Raw genomic sequence first — 21,913 nt, forward strand, 5'->3', positions numbered from 1 at the left:
AGAACTAGCCAACAACAGACTCCCCTCTAGAGTCTGTCGAATCTATCCATCCCTTCTCCCCTCTATTCTCCAGATAACTTCCTTCACTAACTCTATCCCGATCTTTTGAACTAACAATTTCCATTTTTCAATTTAAAAAATTTCTTAACTAATTAACAACTAATAATCAATTTGTGACCTCCCACCCACCCAACAGGTCAATGGAGAGAAGTAAGCACACTCATAAAAAGAGTACAAAAGAAATTACAAGGGTGGGTTAAAAATTAGGACAACAGTGGATGCAAAGAAGATTTTCACCATTTTAAACCCCCTTCAGACAGATAACCAGCAGTTAACCCAGGGCTCAGAAAGGAGAGTTCAACAATGGAACTCTCCTTTCCGGGTCCTACCTTCCGCTATTGACCTTCCCTCACCTAGTATAAACTAGGCAAGGGAGAGATGAACCTTTTAAATTGCAATGAAATTAATGTTATGAGTTAAATGGATTATCACATACTTAATCCAGAAAAAGTCAACAAAATCAAAATTTAATAATTCCCTTATTACATACTTAATCCAAAAAAATTGACAAAATTTCAAAAAAAAACTATACTATTCATTTTGTTATTTCAACTCAAAGTTAAAAGCAAATTCATTTAAAATTCATTTCCTTTTATATTAAACACTAATGTACAAATTTATTTTGAAGAAGAAAGGTTAAAAAAGGGACAAGAGAGGCATAAGGAATTCAACAAAAAGGGACTAAGGGAAAGCTGTGAAGTTGAGGGGTGAAAGTTACTTAGGAGAAGATGGGATCAAAGGAAGATTCAAAACATCAACAACAAGCTTTAGAGCATCTCCAATGGTCCTGAATCGCAAAAAGGCGTACAGGCTTGTCTGAAAACATACATTAAGTTGTATTTTTCCTTTAAAATGATTTCCCTCCACCACGCACATGATGCAGGGACTCCCAAGGTTGTGCTCCTGCCAAAACCGCACAATATCCCTTTTGAAGATTGAATGATATCTCATTGACTATCCATTTGATATGAAATTTCTTTTGGTTATTATATTTATCTTTGGACGCACATGGTATGATTATGTCATAAACGTTGCCAATACTGTTTCCTGCATATCTTGTGATGTCCCTTTAACTATGAAGTTGTCGACATGTGATACCCTGTTTTCCTCAAAAACAAGATCACACACCTGGCCACATGTGAGAAACAAAATGACCGTTGGATGGTTGTTTTTTGACCCAACCCTGTAACTGTAACATACAGCTTACGTATGGTTACATTTACAAGGTGCCATTGGAGATGCTCTTAGGCCCTGTTTGGTATGGCTTTCAGCTGTTATAAATACATTATCAATCAATAAAATAAACTTCTTTAAGCAAGCGCACGGCACGGACCAGGTGTGAGCCGTGTCCGGGCAAGCTTATCTTATAAACACCAGTATCCTTTCCAAAACCACTACTCAAACAGAATTCATATGTAAGAGCATCTCCAACATTGCTGAATCTGAAAACATGTACAGGTAAGTTTTTTCCTTGGCTGGACAGCTGTATTTTTTATTCAGTGACAGCACCCTGCAATGCACAACTGAAGTTATTTCTCAATTCCCCATAGGGGTAATTTGAGGTTGAACCCACATCAACAATAACCCAAAAGGTCCAAACATCAACAATTCCAATAGCACCACCCTTGCTCAAAACAACCAAATAGGTGATGACCTAAGATAATAAAACATGAGTAGTGGACACATGCCTAAATATTAGTCATTGTCCGGACAAAAATTGTTGAGAGAGTGCTTTCTAGTGCTTTTCAGAATTACGGTACTCAAAGCTGTGTATAGTTTTGTCAATGTGTGTATAGTTTTTTTTGCCCAAATATACTTTTTTTTGGAGAGGAAAAAAAGTATATTTGGGCAAAAAAACTACATAGCTTTGAGGACCCTATATGTATATCTGTGTTCGTTGATCAGATGCTGGTGGCTAAACTGTCAACCAAACTATACTTTGCCCAGGTCGTTGTTATGAACTGAACACGTGACACTTAAGGATCACATGTTGCAGATTGAGATAACAAGTTGTAGCCTGTGCCACATTGTAGTTCCTCTTTCCTTCATCTGACAATCAACATAAGGAACCGAGATACGTGATATAGAACCCAAGATTGATCCTTTCAATCCTGTCGCCAAAACCCCCGAGGTCTGCCCTTAACATATTGTCAGATCTTCTAGACGGGATTCAAGGATTCGAATTTAAATTCAGTTAGAAACAGAACAAGATCGATCAGAAAAATAACCGAATTCACAGAATTAGAACCCAGCAGAATCAGAAACCTTAGTTAGAAAACCTTATTATTACCCCGGATTAGATCATTGTGACCAAGGCCTGCAGATACAATAGACCCAGAACTCTTTCGAATACTAGAACAAGTTAACCCCGCTTAAATTACGATCTTCCAATTTAAAAGATTACCCAGTGATTGAAACCCAAGAAACTCTCCACCCAGAACCAAACCTTATCTCGCCACAACGTCTCCTACGTACAGAACCCCACTTGACGACGCAGACTCTGAGAACAAAACTACCGTCCCATTCTTCAACGCCGACTCCGCATCTTCTAGTCTTGAATTGAATCAAACCAATACTGAGATGAATAATACCCTCGAAGATATTCAGCATCAATTAGCGGAGCTCACTTCCTTGCTAGCAGAAGAACGCGCATTGCGTAGTGAGGCTGAAGCTAGATTCCAGCAGTCCGAAGCTCAACTGGCTGAAATCGAATCCCGACAGCAACCTGCGCATGGCAGCACTCCTGCACCTGCACCAACTGGCCCAACTGCCGACGCGCCTGTCCCTAAGGGTCCTAAGGTGGCAGCGCCCGACAAATTTAGTGGCGTTAGGCGAGCCAGCCAAGATTTTCGCCAGCCAAGTCCAACTCTACATGTTGGCACACCCTTATTTGTTTCCTACCGATCGGACCAAAGTGGTGTTCTCCCCCTCGTACCTCACTGGAGCGGCTAGCAGTTGGGCTCAGCCTCTCACCAAGGAGTTGTTCGACGAATCCACAGCTCACCTGGTCACCTTCGAGCGTTTCGTCACGAACTTTAAAGCCATGTATTTCGACACGGAAAAGAAGGCCAAATCAGAACGTGCTTTACAAAACCTGTCTCAAAAAACTAGTGTGGCGGCGTACACCCACGAGTTCAACATCCATGCAACCTCTACAGGTTGGGAAATGCCTACCCTGATCAGCCAGTACGAGCAAGGGTTGAAGAAAGAAATTAGAGTGGCAATGGTGATGAGTCAGGACACATTCACGTCCATCAAACAGATCACAAATTTAGCCATCAAGATTGACAGCAAGCTTCACGGTGTTTCAAACACATCTTTCCACGCCCCGAACACTAATGCTGCTATGTGCGACCCAAATGCAATGGATTTGTTGCCTGCCTATGTCCGACTCAACGAGGATGAACATGTGAAACACATGAGAGAGGGGTTGTGCTTTTGGTGTAACGGTCATGGCCACATATCTAGTGATTGGCCTGATCGCAAAAATCAAAGGAGAGGAAAGGGGAAAGGGGGATATCATTCTAAGATAGCTGAACTAGAGGTGAAAATTGCGGCATTGAGTAATAGAGGAGAAAATCAGAGTGGTAGCTTAGGAAGTAGTAGTAGAGCTGAGACGTCAAAAAATGGAGGAGCTCAGGAATGACTGTTGTGCCAATCCTGAGCCAACTGGGGGATTCAAGAGATGTTAGTGTGGGTTCTAGTAGACTATTAACGTGCAATTCAAACGATCCATGTATATTTTTACACACTTCATTGTCCATGTCCCAAAACCCCCGAGCCACAGCAAATCCTTCCCATTCAGCGACGTTCCTAATTGACTCTGGAGCCACACATGATCACAGGATTTGACGGCTCTGAGAGCCGATCTTCCTTCAAGACACACCTTTTCATTGCTTCCGACCCTCACCCTACCCCTTTCATCATCACACGACTTAAAGACTCTTACGATGGCATCCTGGGGATGCCTTGGATCAGAGCCCATTCAGACCTGATTGACTGGCAACACGGCTCCGTAGCCTGCGCCACTAGCCACATTGCAACCGCGTCAACGGTTTCGTATCGCCCGACCAAACCCTCAAAAGGCCATGAAATGGACCCCATGGGGGATGCTAGGAGCAGTTACGAGGGGATGTGTGTCATTTCTGAAACGTTAGCATCCCCGCAATGTGAGTTCGACATCATTACCCATAAACCTCCCGTTGAAACAGATAACAACCCCGTTTTCCCCGCTAGTGTTCCAGAAAATCCCATTATGGACTGCACCACTCAAGAACCGCCCAATGATAGATTGTTTATAGACGATACTGAATCTTATATTGCAACCGTGGCCACGGTTTTGTCCATTCCGACCCAAAACCCCGATGATCCCGAGATGGAGCCTGAGGGGCACGCAAGGAACAGTGACGAGGGGGCTAACATCTTAATAGACGTTTTGACGCCCCCGCAATGTGAGTCTGCTATTGCCCCCTCCCCATTTCTTCTCGAACAGCTGGCAAGCCTCTTTATCATTTGAATAGCTCCTACCCACATCTTGATGCAGCAAAGACATCGTGGTCAACATCCGCTCAACTAGCGGCCGACGAGAAGAAATCAGCTCCGGTCAAAACTCTTGAAGAAATGGTACCGTCATATTACCACCGACACTTACACATGTTCAAGAAATCAAACGCACAACAATTACCTCCACGACGACGATACAACTTCCGTGTAGACTTGGTACCAGGAGCACAGCCTCAGGCTGGTCGTATAATTCCTCTGTCCCCAGCGGAAAACGCTACACTGGAAGAGATGATCACGACGGGATTAGAGAACGGGACTATCCGTTGTACAACATCTCCCTGGGCTGCCCCTGTGCTTTTCACAGGGAAGAAGGATGGCAATTTGTGTCCTTGTTTTGACTATAGAAAACTCAATGCGTTGACCATGAAGACCAAGTACCCATTACCTTTGACTATGGACCTGGTGGACAGCCTCCTAGACGCCGAAGACTTCACAAAACTCGATTTGCGGAATGCCTACGGCAACCTGCGGGTAGTGGAAGGAGATAAGGACAAACTCGCATTTATATGCAGGCAGGGTCAATTTGCACCATTGACAATGCCTTTTGGCCCAACTGGAGCGCCCGGGTATTTCCAATATTTCATCCAAGATATATTATTGGGTCGTATTGGAAAAGATACAGCCGCATTCCTGGATGACATCATGATCTACACTAAATCCAACATGAACCACGAAGAAGCAGTAGACAGTGTACTAGCTATCCTTGCCAAACATAATCTATGGCTCAAACCCGAGAAATGTGAGTTCTCAAAGAAAGAAGTTGAGTATCTCGGACTTGTTATCTCAAAGAACAAGATCAGAATGGACCCAATGAAAGTCAAAGCAGTCAAGGAGTGGCCAGCTCCCCAAAATGTCACGGAACTTCAAAGATTCATCGGTTTTGCAAATTTTTATCGCCGTTTTATAGACCAGTTTTCCAAGACTACACGACCTTTACACAACTTGACTAAACTGAACGCTCATTACTTGTGGGACCAGAAATGCAAGGATACATTCGAAAGCCTCAAGACTTCGTTCACAATAGCCCCAGTACTGAGAATTGCCAACCCATATAAAGCATTCATGCTCAAATGCGATTGCTCAGATTTTGCGCTAGGCGCAGTCCTTTCTCAGAGGTCCGACGACGACGGTGGATTACACCCGGTAGCCTATCTGTCAAGGTTGCTGATCCAGGCCGAACGTAATTACGAAATATTTGACAAGGAGCTGTTGGCTCTTGTTGCATCGTTTAAGGAGTGGTGCCATTATCTGGAAGGCAACCCAAACAGACTGGAAGTTATTGTGTACACGGATCATCAAAACCTAGAATCATTCATGACGACAAAACAACTGACGTGTCGACAGGCCAGATGGGCCGAGACTTTAGGTTGTTTTGACTTCAAGATTAAATTCAGACCTGGACGACATGCAACCAAGCCAGACGCATTGTCACGATGCCCCGACCTAGCACCAGACACCGACAGCAAGTTAACCTTTGGCCAACTATTACGACCGGAGGACATTGAACCCAATACATTCCCGGTTGAAGTAGCCTCTATAGAGGGATTTTTCAAAGATGAAACAGTGCACCTTGAAGATGCTGATCATTGGTTTGAAGTTGATGTATTAGGAGTTCAGGATAACACAACAGCCGAGATCAAAACCGCACCAGACACCATCAACACAGACGATGAAATTATAGACAACATACGTGAAGCAAATGAAGATTGTGAACAAATTAAGGAACTCATTTACGCAACATCAAACCCTATGTCATCCAAAATGAAGGACAAACTCAAGCACTACACCACGAAAGACGGCATACTTTATAATCACGGTAAAATTGAAGTGCCAGACGATGATGACATTAAGTACTTGATTTTGAAAAGCAGGCACGATTCATTATTAGCCGGACATCCAGGACGAGCAAAGACACTGGGCCTTGTGAGAAGAAGCTTTGTGTGGCCTTCACAAAAAGCTTACGTCAACAGATATGTGGACAGCTGCGACTCTTGCTTAAGGGTGAAGTCAAGCACAAGACAACCATTTGGAACGCTGGAACCGCTTCCCATACCAGCAGGCCCCTGGTCGGATATAAGCTACGACCTTATAACTGGATTACCAGTTTCAAATGGTCATGATAGTATCCTTACGGTTGTAGATAGGCTGACCAAAATGAGTCATTTTATTCCGTGCAGGGAAACAATGACAGCGGACGACTTAGCTGATCTCATGATGAGAAATGTATGGAAATTACATGGAACCCCCAAGACGATCATATCGGACAGGGGAAGCAGATTCATCTCTCAGATTCCGAAGGAGCTCGACAAGAGATTGGGAATCAGATTGCATCCCTCAACAGCCTTCCACCCACGCACTGATGGACAAAGCAAGATTGTCAATAAATCTATTGAACAATATTTGTGTCACTTTGTTCAATACCGACAGGACAATTGGGAGGCATTGCTTCCCACAGCTGAGTTCTCATATAATAATCGTGATCACAAGTCAAGAGGTTTCTCACCATTCATGGCTAACTATGGTTTTAATCCGATATTCAATAAAGTACCCTCTTCCGACCAGTGCTTGCCTACAGTTGAGAAAAGACTACAAGTATTAGAAGAAGTACAAAAAGAATTAACTCAATATTTAGAATTAGCTCAGGAGAAAATGAAGGCTCAATTTGACAAAACCGTCAGAGACACTCCACAATGGGAAATAGGAGATCAGGTGTGGTTAAATGGAAAAAATATATCAACCACACGTCCCAGCCCTAAACTGGAACACAGATGGCTAGGTCCTTTCTTCATTATTGAAAAAGTCTCGAATTCTACTTACAGATTGAATCTCCCGCCGTCAATGAAAGGTGTCCATCCAGTATTCCACGTTTCAATACTGAAGAAACACGTCCCGGACACAATACCGCAGAGGAAACAACAACCAATGAAAGCAGTTATTATTGACAATCAAGAAGAGTGGGAGGTGAATGAAATATTAGATTGTAGAAGAAAATTCAATAAATTAGAATACTTAGTAAGTTGGAAAGGATTCACTACAGATGAAAATTCATGGGAACCAGAAAACAACCTCAAGAATTGCACAGAATTAGTGAAGATATTCAATTCAAAGTTTCCAGACGCGGCCAGCAGATACGAAAGGAGGAGGCGGAAGAAGTGAGAGGGCCATGCTTTTTCCAACAGGGTTTCTTAACACAGCCCGTGGAAAGGATGCAGGGTTCGCAAGAGGGAGCTTGAGCATTAAAGGGGGAATAGTGTTATGAACTGAACACGTGACACTTAAGGATCACATGTCACAGATTGAGATAACAAGTTGTAGCCCGTGCCACGTTGTAGTTCCTCTTTCCTTCATCTGACAATCAACATAAGGAACCGAGATACGTGATATAGAACCCAAGATTGATCCTTTCAATCCTGTCGCCAAAACCCCCGAGGTCTGCCCTTAACAGTCGTGTATAGTTGCGAAAAAAAAGTATATTTGGGCCAAAAAAACTATACACACAAAACTATGCACAGCTTTGAGTACCGTAAATATTTACGGTACTCAAAGTTGTGTATACTTTGCTGTGCATAGTTTTCTTTTCTTTTTTCACAAATTTGCACAACCAGGGAAAACTATGTTTTTGGCTTAAAAGTACATATCTTTGAGCTTCAATCAAGAAACATACTTTTTCCAAGTTGTTTGTACAGTCGATCCAGAATAGCTTGATAAAATGATTTTTTTTTAAATTTCACAGCAATACAGCCCAATACAGGCATTCCTATAAGCATATGTAGCCTACAGTCAAGAAACCCTTGATTGAATTTGGGCTGCTTACCGTTTCACCTCTTTACCCTTGATCCCACCACCTCTTTCCCATCAATACCTTCCAATACCCATTCCAAACAACCAGTATACCATCATGCCCACCATACATTATCAATATTACTCTCACAACTTTTTCTCAGTGACAAGTTTTCTCCCCCTTGCTTAGCCCGGCTAAGTGAGGGGGAGAATGGATGTGGGCGGTAGGCCCCGGGGAAGTCTCTTCCCAGGGACCTGTGGAGTCCTAGGACTACCCTACGATGAGACGGGAGAGTTCCCCTTGAGTGGTCTCTCTCTTCGAGAGACTTACCTCAGGGGAGCCTTCCTGAAAGTAGGAGTCTCTGAGTAGTCCTATATGTGTCACTAGAAAGAAAATTAGGAAGGAAGAGAAGAGGAATGTTAGAAAAAGGGTGGGTGGACAGTCAGAAAAAAGTTAGGTCTAGCTCTTTAACTAAGAAGTATAAGATCTAACACTAGTAGGAGTAGATTTGATAATAGTGATGAAGGAAAATTAGTGTAATCTAATAATCGATTATTATATAGGAAAAGAATAGAATAAATGGAAAGGCTAGCTGAACGAGGGAAGGTTAGCTATAAGGCAGTGTAGGACCTTATTATAAAAGAAGACAGAAGTGACAGTAAACAATGATCAAGGCCAAGACAACGGTCGACAATTATATCCTAGTAATAATGTAAAGAAAAATATCGAATGCTGGGACAAACCAAAAGGAGCGGAGGGTATATTATATACCGTGTCTCACTTGGGTGTGGAATCTTATGAGGTCGTGAACAATTTACTCCCTTGACTATTTTGTCATTAATCTTATTCTGGATTGGGGTTCATAACGACTCCTTAGGGTTTGCCCGCTTCTATGACGTATTACTCTTAAAGTCATACCTCGTTAAGCGCGCGCTTCTTATTTTCATGGACCAGTCTCCCAATTCGTGCCTCTCGAGAGAAGCAATCCATTATCAATATTACTCTCACAACTTTTTCTCAGTGACAAGTTTTCTCCCCCTTGCTTAGCCCGGCTAAGTGAGGGGGAGAATGGATGTGGGCGGTAGGCCCCGGGGAAGTCTCTTCCCAGGGACCTGTGGAGTCCTAGGACTACCCTACGATGAGACGGGAGAGTTCCCCTTGAGTGGTCTCTCTCTTTGAGAGACTTACCGCAGGGGAGCCTTCCTGAAAGTAGGAGTCTCTGAATCAATGATGGGTCTTCTGTGGGTTGAGGGGAAGCCTAGATCCCCATCCTCAGGTGACAGGCCTGAGCCTAGATAGGCTTCTCCCATCCCTGTCGCCTACGCATCCATATCATGTGAGACGTGTGTCGGTCAGAAACAAGAAGTTATATTAACAAGGCATATACAAGAGGAAAGAGATAAGTACACAGTTTCGGCTAAGGCAAAGGAAGATATTTAAGTGGAGGAGCATAGCGTCTGAAAAGGTCAGTCAAAGACTGGGACGATATCCTTGGTTATGTCTAAGATTTGTTTTGCGGAGGTCCAATCCTGGTCGTTCCATTCCCTTTGGTACAATGAATGGCAGGCTGACTTCCATCGTCCAAGAGTCTTTATTGCTTCGGTACAAACCCCGGCTTTAGTGAGGAGTGTCGCTCCGCCAATCCTGAAGGAGTGACCCGTCATACATGAAGAAGAACCCCAGGGCCGTTCCATAGCGCGTTGAACCATCGAGCGTGTGATGGCCGTGGTGCCATTAGCTGTCCAGGTCATGAATAATCGGGGATCTTTTACACGTTGCAGGCAGGCTAAAAGACGTTCTAGCGCTGCCACCGGACATAAGACTCCCCCGGTTTCCCTGAGAACAAGGAGTTGAGTTTCGCCGGGTTCAGCCGTCTTTGCCTCTTGTAGTGAGATCTCTGCTACCTTCCTGCCGTTTACTGATAAAAGGGTGACGTCTGAATTTAGGATGGCGCCGTGATTGTGCCTGTTGTAGGAGGTCGACGCATAAACTAACTCCCCAAGGCGAGCTAGCCCCCAATAGGCGACTAGCACCAAAGCTGTAAGGCCTTTGGAGTCGACTTCTATCTCTGCCAGGTTGGTGACGAGAGCTAGGAGGGCTTTCGGTGTTATGGGTTGTCTGTTCTTCTTATTGGACGGGGCTCTAGCTTCTAAATTTTGGGTTGCTCGGAGGATGGTTTTTAGTCGAGTTAGGTCGATGTTTGGAAAATTGAAGCCGTGAAAGGCATGCCAGGTTCTCAAAGCTGTGAGATACTTCCTGATAGTTGTCACTTTCACAGGTTTGTTGGTGGCTCGTTGGTTGAAGTTGTGTCCGGCCCAAACAATGAAGCGTTCAATTGTGTCTTTGGACGCCGGGAACGGGGTGAGGTGCTTAGCTGATGCAAAAAGCTTGAATTTCTTGACGCCAGACGCGTAAGACTCTATCGTACTCCTACTCCAACCTGCTCTAATCATGTGCCGTTGGGCACAAGTCAAACCCTTCTTGATGTTGTTGTCTATCCTCAGGAAGCTCTTGATATCTTTCATGACGCTGATAGGCTAGTCCGAGCAACCCGTGGTAAGTTTATCAGTTCTCTGCCCACTGCTCAATCTCGTGTTGGAGTGAGTGATAGACTTACGTCTACTTATTGGAGTGTGGTCTTACCAGGATACTAGAGCGAGGTGGGGGGGGAAACCTTGGTCGCGGAAGGAGTGAAATCGGGTTATGAACAAAGGAATCGAGTAGGGTTGTCGAAGCTAGCGGGTATGACTATGTGAACGTGTGGTGAAGTAGGTAAAAGAGGTGGAGGATTGCTGTCTAATTGGGAAGAAGAGAGGATAGCCGGTAAAGAATGTATGGAGGGTATGCAAGAGGAGTCAAGGTTATAAACTGCTGGCCGAAGGAGGCAGGAGAGGATCTTCCACATCTCTCAGCCACGGGGATAAGTCGTCTGGGACTGTGATATGAATTTGTCTGTACCAAGGTTTGGAGGTTGAGAGGCCCCTTGACAACTGATCTGCTGCGTTGTCAAGAGTTGTCACCCTCTTTTGCTCCAATTGGCAATCATTTTGAAATAGTAAATCTGAGATTCGTTTCCACTCCTCGTTCACCCAAAAATCACGGGATGATTTGTTCCGCAGAAATCCTTCTGTTGTAGTGTTTTCAGTTAATACTAAGTATCTTTCACCTTCCAGTTTACGTAGTTTCTGGACCACTAACAAACCAAGGCGGACGGTGACTGTCTCGAGCCAGGCTATCCCTCGTGTTGGTTCTCCAAGCCGTAGATCCCAGCCTGGGCAGAGTTGAAACTGCGCCCAGTCCTTGCCAACGATTATACCTATACCAAAGCTGGTGGACGCGTCTCCCACCCAGCCGATGTTGTTGATGGTCCTGGGTTTTAATAACATCCGGTTGGGGAAGTTGTGTAGAGCTTTCAGCCAAACTGCGAGGTCGCCTCTCGTGTTTGGTGGCATTGTCCGTTTTGCCTTGTGCTTTACCCATTCTCGCTTCCATCTATAACCGCTCATCAGGTAACATCTCAGCTGAGGGGCTATATAGGAAACATGACTCAGTCGGCCGTACATCTTGTCAACTTCTTTGTAAGTGTAATACACTTTGGCTAAGAAATCTTACAATTGCTCAACTCGTTGTTCTAGCTTCTTGGGTGGGAGGCATACTGTCTTCTTTTTGGTGTTCCAAAGGAAACCGATATATTTTTGCTCATTGCTGAAGTGAGTGAATTTTGTATCGTTGGTTTTCACCCCCAGGCTGGTGCTGTAGGATACGATGTTGTTCATAGATACTGTGTATCGTTTCTCTTTAATGACGAGGTTGTCATCGACCCCCCGAAATACCTTGTTGAGGTTGAACTCCAATTCGACTAACTCTTTCCATGCGTCAGCAGGGCCGCCAAAACTGCCGCAACCCGCTACGCCTCCGAAGGATATGCATAAGTATATGTAAAGGCGACCTTTGAAATCTTAAGAAGTAGATATGGCCACTGGCTCGGGTGGGTGCCGATTTGTCGGTACGCTTTCAACCAGTCAAACAATGCCATCTGTAGGGGAACTGATGCGTTTGCAATGTGACAGGCAACCTTTTCAAACTTGTCCCAGGTCGTACGAAAATCTTCTTTATTCACAAAAGAATTTACGCTGGGGATATCCGGGTTGTTCTTTGGAAAGGAGAGGTCGTTGATGGGGCGGAAAGAACCATTGCCGTTCATAACTGCGCCCAGTGGACTGGAACAAAAAAATTTGTAACATGTTGACATTTCTTCTTTCGTATAAGGTCCATACATGCGTCCCGCTTCCAGTTCTTGCTTGAAGTTCTTCTCGATGTCTTCCTTGGCTGATAAGGCGGACTGGTGGTTGGGAGGGCAGAAATTATCTAAACCGTGGATAGTATGATCCGGTATTCCTTGATGGAAGCCCTGTTGAAAGCCGTCAAGAATAAACTGTAGTCGTGGTAGGAGATGGTGTTTCTCTAATGCTACCCTCCATGCGTGAATCTTCATATCACACTTGATGCCTTTTGGCCATTTCGTTGTTGAGTCTTTCTGTTCATGGACTTCATCCCGTTGGGGGCTGTCCTTGTTTCTGTTTCTTTCTGCTTCCAATCTGGATTGGATGGGAGGGCAACGCGAGTTATTACGTGAGTTAGACTATTATGTCATGAATTACTGATGCATGTAAAATAGGGTTTTGTTAAAACTTAATACAAAGAAAAAACATAAACGAGTGTGGGTAGGTGTTGTTTCTTGTGGTCAGGGGTACATAGGTTGTGAAATGAGTCTGAGGATTTGAATAAAAAAAAAAGTTAGATGAAATAATAATAAATGTCTACATAAGAAGTGAAAGAATTAGAAATCGTATAGTTATATGATTATAAAGGTCATTGTCTATCTTGCTTACTTGGAAAGGGATTCTAAATATTATGTCTGAGTAAAGAGGAAGGATTTGAAGAGAAGGATTTAAAGAAAAAAGGATTTCAAGAGAGGAAATGGGGTTTGTAGTCCATTACCAGCTGTCGTAACTTACCCGTTGTTTCGGCATTGTCCGAATCCTCCTCTACCTCCTCGCCAGTTACCTCTCCCTCCTCAGGATGGGAATTTGTTTGCTGCCATTGGGGCTGCAATCGGCAAGGGTTGTCTTTCTGTATACGACAAAGGGTTTGGAGGAAGTGCATGGTTTGGTGGTTGATGTTGAGTTGGGTTTGAAATATAAGAAGGAATCGTGTAGTTTAGGCCGTGTTTGTTTCGTTGGCCTCTTCTTTTCTTAAATTGATGAGGATCTATGTTTGAAGCCTCTCTTTTGTTTGAGCTGAGGTTGGTGCTATTGTTTCTGTTGATCAAACACTTTCAAGGTGTTAGAATAAACTGAGGGTAATTGTCTCAAATTTTGTTTTTACTTGCCTGTACAAGCCTGTCTCAGGATGTTTGAATTCGAGGCGTCCTCCCTTCGCGTGAGGGTTAGCGTCTCCTCCGTTTGCTTCTCCAAAGCGTAAGGACTTCTCTTTTGCCTGATTCTCATATTTCTGGACATGAATTCCTATGTCTTTCATCAATCCGTTGTCTCCTCTTTTTACAAAGGTTTGTGATCTACATAAGATGTCGTAGTGCAAGGCAGTCATCCAACATTCGGTCGAACGTCTGGTATACCACGGTATTACTTTTGTCAGTTAGTTATCTGATCTTCTTACAGGTAGTAAGGGACATATTCTGTACTGACTTTATGTTTTTCACGTTCTCTATGTGAAGTTTCAGCCTCTTTGCTAGAGGAGCTTGTCCGTAGTAGCCGGCTAAGTATCTTCTAAAGAGACTCATACATTTGGACCATTCGCCAAATGATAACGTGTACTCGGAAGGGGCTTCGAGTCCTTTGTTGGATTTTACCTTAGATGAAGAAGAAGTGCTGTGGTTTTGATTGTGTTCTTCATTGTCTAGTCGAGCAAAGGTTTGGTTGAAGACTGTCAATGGGATGGATGTGTGTAGGGTCGTCATCTGTTCGGCCCAGAAGGGTTGGAGTGGAACTAGATCACCGGTTGGTGCTGATCCAATCTCTATCTCTATCGTTCCTTTTGCTTTCTTCTTTTTCGACTTTTTCGACTTCTTGGATTTCGACTTATTCTTTGACTTTTTGTCTGACTGCCTAGCTCTCGTCTTTCACAATTCTTCTTCTTTAGCTTTCTCTTTTGCGAGTTTCAGTTTCTGTTCTAACTGTTTGATATTCAACTTGTTTTCTAGACAAGGAATGAGGAAAAAATCAATCGGAAAATACATATGTTAGTTATGCAAACTATCGATGTTGGGAGGATTATGCGAGATTAACTCTAGCTAGGATGACTATTGTCTAGTTTGTGAGTTCTGGTTCGATTTTTGAATGCGAGCTTGGCTCAAGCATTGGAGATAGGATAAATGGGGATGGGTGTGTTTAATGGGAAGAATTCTAAGAAGGGGATTTTTATGAGATGAGGTTCTAGAAAGAGGATATGACTAATGTCTCGACATTCTCTAAGTCTTTACGACTCCATTATTCTAATGGGTAAGGGAATTTTTGGGAAGGATTGTATACCGTCTGGGCTTACTTTTATTCTTCTTCCTGCTTCTTAACTCCCTCTTCGACTTCTTCTCTTCTTCTGATTCACTATCACTTTCTGAATTAGACTCTGAGCCTGAGGACAGTTCTTCGTCTGACGTTTCTGACGAAGTTGAAGAATCGGATGGGCTGGAACTAGATGAGTCAGAACCACTTGGTGAGTTGTCTATGAAGTCTGAGTCGGGCGAGTCGTCTGAAGAATCTTCTGATTGATTTCCAGAATCGGTTCTGATGGTCGAACCGTTTGATTCGCTTTCGGATTCGTCTTGTTCGTACGACACTTCGGGTTCGATTGCTCCGTCTTGATTCTGATCTTCTTGATCTTCTTCGTTGTTGTCACAGGGGCCAAAATTGATGCTCACAACTATGTGAGCGTTGTAGACTTTCCTGAAGTCTCCAAAAAAGATTCATTTTGTTTCAGATCCATTCAATTCATGAGTTTGGTAGTGTTCAGGCAATCAGACTGTTTTGCTCAGATTTTGCTTGGCGTTGCTGGAGAATGCTCATTTTCATCTTGGGTGAGCATTCTGTGGGCTCAGTCTCTGAGATGAGTATTCAGGATCCACTCATGAGGCATACCCAGAACAGCTCAGAACCTCTTTAAGATGGAAACAAATTCATTTTTTTCACCACCCTTGCCAATACATGTCAGCACTACACCACAAATTTACCTCTTTTGTTGAAATTTGGTTTGCGGGGTACCCCAGAATCACGGCCGGAACCCGGTTCAAACTCAACGGGGTTTTTAAATTCTTATTTGTTAAACCTCATGCTTTCATATCAATCTCATCGTAATCATCGTGAAAGTCTTACAGCCGTTAAAGGGTTAAACAGTAGAAAATTACAAATTTGTGTTGCACCGAGATTTAATACGGGGGGTTGGAATTTTACACCGACCCATTTACACCGGATTTTCCGGTGTAAAATTAAAAAAAACCCATTAAGTGCAATTTTACACCGTATCCAATTTTTTTCAGTCAGTGTAAATAAATTAAGTGTAAAGGATACGGTGTAAAAGTCATGTACCCGGGGTACACATTTATTTTTACACCGGACTTTTTACACCGGAACATACGGTGCAAAAACATCAGGTGTAAAAATAAATATATGCCGGGTAAGCACATTTTTACACCGATCCAACCTTTACACCGAGATATTCGGTGTAAAGCACTAAGTGGAAAAGTCAATTTATACTGTTACAAAGTATAAATTTACACCACATCAATTTACACCGGGTCCAAAACTTGAAAGAAGTCACTCTCATGTGAAAATATTCACACCTGTCGCGCCCAATGACCATGATTAATTACACAAATACAAAGATGACAATGAGGAAACTAGGAAAAGATGAAAATATGAAAAGAAATTGACCATCATTATGATTACAATTATGATGAGAACTTGAAAGAAAAAAAAAGGAAATAAGTAGTGACCATTATTATTTACAAATAAGAATTAAAAAAGAAAAAAGAGAAAACAGAAAATATAACATAACCAATCATAAGTCAAAATAAAATTCCAAAAGAAAGAATAGAAAAATTAGAGATAGAGAAAAGTAACAGAAATTCGTACCAAAAAAATATGGCAGAGATAAATATAATTATATCTGAGGACTGAAAAAGAAAAGATAGACAAACAGAAGGAATGGAAAGACTGACAAGGAAGGGATAGAAAGATTAAAAAGGAGAATACAATACACAGAGACAAGAATCAAAAAAGGAGGTAAATAAAAAAAGAAATAGAAAACATGATCAAACCTTTTTTACCCCACGTTTTGCTCTGACAGCTCTGGCTCTGCCAGCCTTAGTGGTGGGTTGCCCGGCTTGATCATCTTCCCCTGCTGGTTGTGACTTTTGGGACCTTTTTGCTGATTAGAAAAAGAAAAGTAGTAAGTAAAGGAATGCATGATGACTTTTTTAACTATAAACTTACGCTTCTTAACCAAAGTCTCTTTGTTGTTTAGATCAGCTCCTCCTTCTCCATCACCAGCTAGTTTTTCCGTTGATGGTATACGTGGCGCTAACTTGAGCTTGATCTTGAAAGATTGGGTAGGAGGCTGATTGTCGTGGTTGTTGTTATGATGATTTTCCACCATTTCCTCCTGATGTTCTTCCGGAACTTCCTCCTGATGTTCTTGCACAACTTCAACAACCTCTTCAAGAGAGGGAAGGCCACCACCTACAGGAAATCCCTCCAAAGGCATCGTGAAAGGTATAAGGGTGTGTTTTTGTGGAAATTCCTTCATCAAATCACGTATTGATGAGGCAATACGAGAGCGCTCGTGATTAAAAGGGATTCGTGAATAACAAAGCCAGCTGGTTTGTGCATCACACCCACCAATTGAGGTGATATTGCGGCTCAACAATTGAGCAAAGCCACCGTTCTGAAGTTCGTCGTAATGCCAAACACCCAAAATTCCTTCTACATCACGCACTACCTTGCACCAGTAGTGTAAGCCACCCCAATACCCGCGTGTCATCAAGCAATACTCCACATCACCTACTATAATTCTTGATGGCCAGTTAGTATTATTCTGGAAATCCGCACGTGCAGATGCTTCCAAACCAGCTATCCCTTCCAGAAGGAAATATAGGTGCAAAGGCGCCAATTTTGGGTTGCTAGTGAGATCAATCTTGACATTCTCTACGAGTGTGGTGAGATTCTGAGGCGGTGAAGCTTGAATTACGCAATCGGATTCGTCCTCGTTGTTGTCCTCGGGATGGCACTTGCGGCATACGAGTCTACTGTCCGTAGAAAGGCCTTCAGACATTAACAGATCAATCATCAAGCCTACTTCATCGTAAGAAAGACCAGCGTCGGTGAAGTTGTAAGGAAACAAAGCCTGGCAAGCTCTTGTTTTACTTTCAACTCTAGTATGTTTGGCGTCGGCAGGACAGATGTGAGCCTTAATAAATGGAACTTCAAACAAAGGCCTAAGAGAATGTCGACCAGGGCGTAGGAGCCTTTCCATGAACTGGTCAGCTGATGCCATTTCGTCCGGTTGATAGGATGTCGGGGTTCGAAGAGTGTTGTGTAGGAGATTCTGGTGAGATGAGAGGAGCCTGCCAAGGTTCTTTCCTTGGAGTTGCGCAGTACATCTTTTAGTGAGATGCTGATATAGTACATGGACCAGTCCGCTGCCATTGACAGAACCGAAATCGCTCCATAAAGGCCCAAATAGAGCATATAGAGACTCAAGGGTTGAGCTCTGCCAACATCTGTTGGTAGTACCTGGTCGTGTACCTTTAGTATACGACTGATAGGTGGTTAAAGCTGCTCGATTGACGTTTTGAGAGCCTCTGGGACGTCCTGGAGTGCGGGTTGACGCCTTAGTCTTTTTGGTATTACCAAGAAGTTCGTCGGTGGTGTCGGGAGGCCGGCCGTCGTTCTTGAAATAGCGGCGTTTGGTGGGCTTAGGCATTCCTAATCCTTTAACGAGTTCCTCCCAATTCTTCTGTGACGATCCGTAGGCGATGGAAACCCCTTTTTGAGCATTTTGATAATCTCTTTCTAGACTTTGGACAAAGGCTAGTAATTGAATGAATCCCGCGATGATGCTGCATTTGCCTTTCCTGATATATTGATACATTTAATGAATCAATATGAAATCTTCTTCAGATAATGTAATAATAAAAATTTAAAGTATAGTGAGGTGACTTACGACAACAAGTAATAGACCCTGTGCATAGATTCTTGACCGTTTGTGGTTGAGTGTAATTTTTTTTTGATCTCTTTGACTGTTAATAATTTTTCTCCATCACTTTTGTTGTCAGATAATGGTGGATCGTCCAAAGGCATCCTCTTCCTACCAGGAAAAAGCATGGCTTGGGTATCGGCGGTGCACCACCAATCAAGCCACTTTTTTGCATTCGGAAATTCCAAGAAGAGCTTTGCAAATTTCATTTCGAGAGTATTACCAGGTGTATCGGGTTTGAGCAAAGCCTTGCATTTGGCTTCCCAATCGTCCTGAATGAATACAACTCAAACATCAGCCTGGTGTGATAGTGAGCAAAGGTTTATATTGCTTACCTTCAAGTCAAAACGCACAATGCTTCGATTTTTCTTGAGGCGGGTGACGGCCTGGGAAAAATGTTGACTGCAGCCGTGTAGTTTGGATAGTGCGACGTCTCGATCCACGTTAAAGACCTCCATGTAAGCACTCATAAGTCCCACTTTCTGAGCCTGGGAGAAGTCCACGATTTGTTCAGTTAAGTTGTTCTTCTGCTCGTCCGACTTTGCTGTATCTTTAATCTGTTGTAATAAAGTCTTAAAATGAGATTTGTAATGATCCTTGGAGAGGCCATTCATCCACGTGAGAAGTACTGGTACGAAGCGTTCGATTTTTTCACAATACATTGAAGTTGTCATCAGATAACCGTGATTGAAAAACCTATAGGTTACGTCGGATAGAAGGCCACCTTCGTAAGATACACCATTCTCCTCATGAACTAGCACTTCTGACATCCATTTGCTTTGGAAAGAAATATGTATGTCTTCGACTTTTAGGGATTCAGACACTATTCGCATGCCATTACTAAAAAGACAGGGTCAGCCAAAAGAAAATAAACCAGAAATTAAATCATGGGCACGTACGTGGTCCAATGAATTAACTGAAGGAGCCATCTATCGCCCCCGTCTTTGTCCTTTGAATCCGGCATCAATCCAGCTTCCACCAGAAATAATCGTCGCAAGTACCCAAGGCGGTCCGCATTTCCAAATGAAGGATGTACATCCACCACAGTTCGGATAGGATCAGTGCCTGCATGAGCGCGGCCAACCTAAATGTGAACATTGAGTCAGAATGATGATTTTATCTTATACAAAAAATTGTTGATATACATTACCTTTAATCCCAAAGGTCCTGTCTTGGGGTCATTGACGACCATGTCCTTCAGCTGGCTCTTAGACATAGGATCCGCCTTTTTCGCCTCAGGCCAAACATGCCGGTGATCACCTTGATGTTGCAGTATACGCCACGGGTTTTCTGTCTTCTCTTCGTCAAATTGACATCGCGCAGAGCACTCGATGTGCACCTGAAGCCCTTCACAGCTACTGATAGGGCATGGTTCGCACCTGGCAGATCCAAAATCAATATGAGAAACATAAGTATTGGAATGATTATACTTATGTCAAATAAGCAAATCACAACTTACCGATTTAAGAGTTTTTCAATCATTTTGTGGCCGGTTGGAGGTGAACCAGCAAAAGGGCAACCAGTGTTGGAACATTTCATCACCCTGAGGCAGGTGAATCATAAGATTTTCCAATATTTATGAGAGGAATCGGTCTTCATCGTGTGCGTCCAACCGACGAATCCGAAGTTCTTCACCTTTTCATCAGGTGGGCATACAAAAACCGTATCTCCATTGGGGTACTTAGGATACCCTTGTGCATCGACTACAGAACCAAAGTCGATAAAGGTGGTATGCTGGGATTTATCAGTTATCAGCTGGAGTTGTGGCCGTTTGACCAGGTGGGTTACATTTTCAGAATGAGTTTCTGAGATGGCATCGTCTGGAATTGAATTTGATGAGCGGCGCTTCCTCTTCCTGCCCTTCTTCTTTGATTTTGTCTGTTCTTGGCGATAAGAAAGATCTTCGGCTTCGTTATCAATTGGTGAAGGGATTTGATGATGCTTCTTCTTGGATTTCTTAGAATTAAGAGGTGATCCAGATTCTGATCTTTCGAATTGACTTCTTTCGAGTTGATTTTGTTTTTCCTTTGAATTCTTCGATTTCTTCTTACTTTTTGACTTTTTCACAATCTTGGTCTTCAAACTTGGCGTAGGGGAATCGGAGTCTGTCATGGTGACAAGGTCTGAGCTCGATAACGTGATACCTGAGCTAGAAGGACCGATTTGGCTAGATCTGAGAGGAGTCGATGGAATGAAATTAAGCCGACGATGAGGAGTCGATGGAATGACACTCGATGGTCTATCTTTTGTAGGATCAAGATGATTCGAGGGTGACAGATTATCTGTCAAATGACCTCCTTTCAAACTAGACAGGTCACATCCTTCCTCTCCAGCGGAGAGGGAATGTACTTGGCCCATCATTGGGTCACAGAAAGAATAATGTGTTGAAAAGATGACGAAATGGGAATGAAAGTATTTGCAACTTGTCAAATACGAGTGAGAGTGACCTTTAAAGTCTAAAGTCCTCGCTTGGAAGTCAACCATCAAGAAGCCCTTCTTCCACTCTCACGGATGATATGTGGGTATCTTGTTTGTTTGGACGCAAGAGTTTATATCTTTCGATCACTTGCATGTATTTGCGTCTGATATTTACGATATCAGGTAGGTATTTTCATGCGATGTTAGTTGATGAATCGGTGTAATAAGTGTCGGTGTAAAACTCAACTTCAAGCGTGAGGTTTGGGATTTTTACATTGTACCCTTTTACACCGGAAAATGTGGTGTAATGGGGTTCGGTGTAAAAGTCGAGATTACCAGGGTACCCGGGATTTTTACACCGGACCACTTTACACCGCATTATCCGGTGTAAAAATAAATATGTACCCCGGGTACATTACTTTTACACCGTATCGATTACACTTAATTTATTTACACTGTCTCAAAAAAATTGGATACGGTGTAAAATTGCACTTAATGGGTTTTTTTTTTAATTTTACACCGGATGGACTTTACACCGGATAATCCGGTGTCCACTTTTTCACTAGGTAATTCCTATAGTGTGTACACATTTGATAAAGAATTAGATAATTTACCTTTTTATTATCTAATTTTTATCTAGATAGCCCCGGCTATTACGCCCCGGGCTATCAGTGTTCGGGTTTTGCTTAGAAAAACCCCTTTTATTCTTTGAAACCTTTTATGGAAAAGTTTCAAAGAATTACTGAAAGAGTATAATCGATACAAGTCTACCAAGTTATCGAAGACATTTCCGATAACTTGAAGATCGTTAAGACTAATGGA

The 21,913-nt window shown here is 42.9% G+C and overlaps 2 protein-coding genes across 2 annotated transcripts; both read right to left on the minus strand.

Annotated features, from left to right (window-relative positions):
- Nucleotides 1–13,481: 13,481 nt before the first annotated feature.
- MELLADRAFT_101163 (uncharacterized protein) lies at nt 13,482–14,384 on the minus strand (the record flags this gene model as incomplete). The annotated part of the gene is made up of 3 exons (XM_007403986.1): nt 13,482–13,725; nt 13,803–14,033; nt 14,113–14,384. The coding sequence occupies 3 exons, from the start codon at nt 14,382–14,384 to the stop codon at nt 13,482–13,484; spliced, it is 747 nt and encodes a 248-aa protein (XP_007404048.1).
- A 1,983-nt stretch (nt 14,385–16,367) lies between these two features.
- Nucleotides 16,368–20,212, minus strand: MELLADRAFT_86907 (uncharacterized protein; the record flags this gene model as incomplete). The annotated part of the gene is made up of 8 exons (XM_007403985.1): nt 16,368–16,379; nt 16,737–16,846; nt 16,912–18,485; nt 18,641–18,945; nt 19,009–19,513; nt 19,573–19,757; nt 19,824–20,031; nt 20,133–20,212. 8 exons carry the CDS (start codon nt 20,210–20,212, stop codon nt 16,368–16,370), a joined length of 2,979 nt encoding a protein of 992 aa, XP_007404047.1.
- Nucleotides 20,213–21,913: the final 1,701 nt, after the last annotated feature.

The sequence above is a fragment of the Melampsora larici-populina genome (assembly GCF_000204055.1).
Source record: "Melampsora larici-populina 98AG31 unplaced genomic scaffold MELLAscaffold_1, whole genome shotgun sequence".
NCBI lineage: Eukaryota > Fungi > Basidiomycota > Pucciniomycetes > Pucciniales > Melampsoraceae > Melampsora > Melampsora laricis-populina.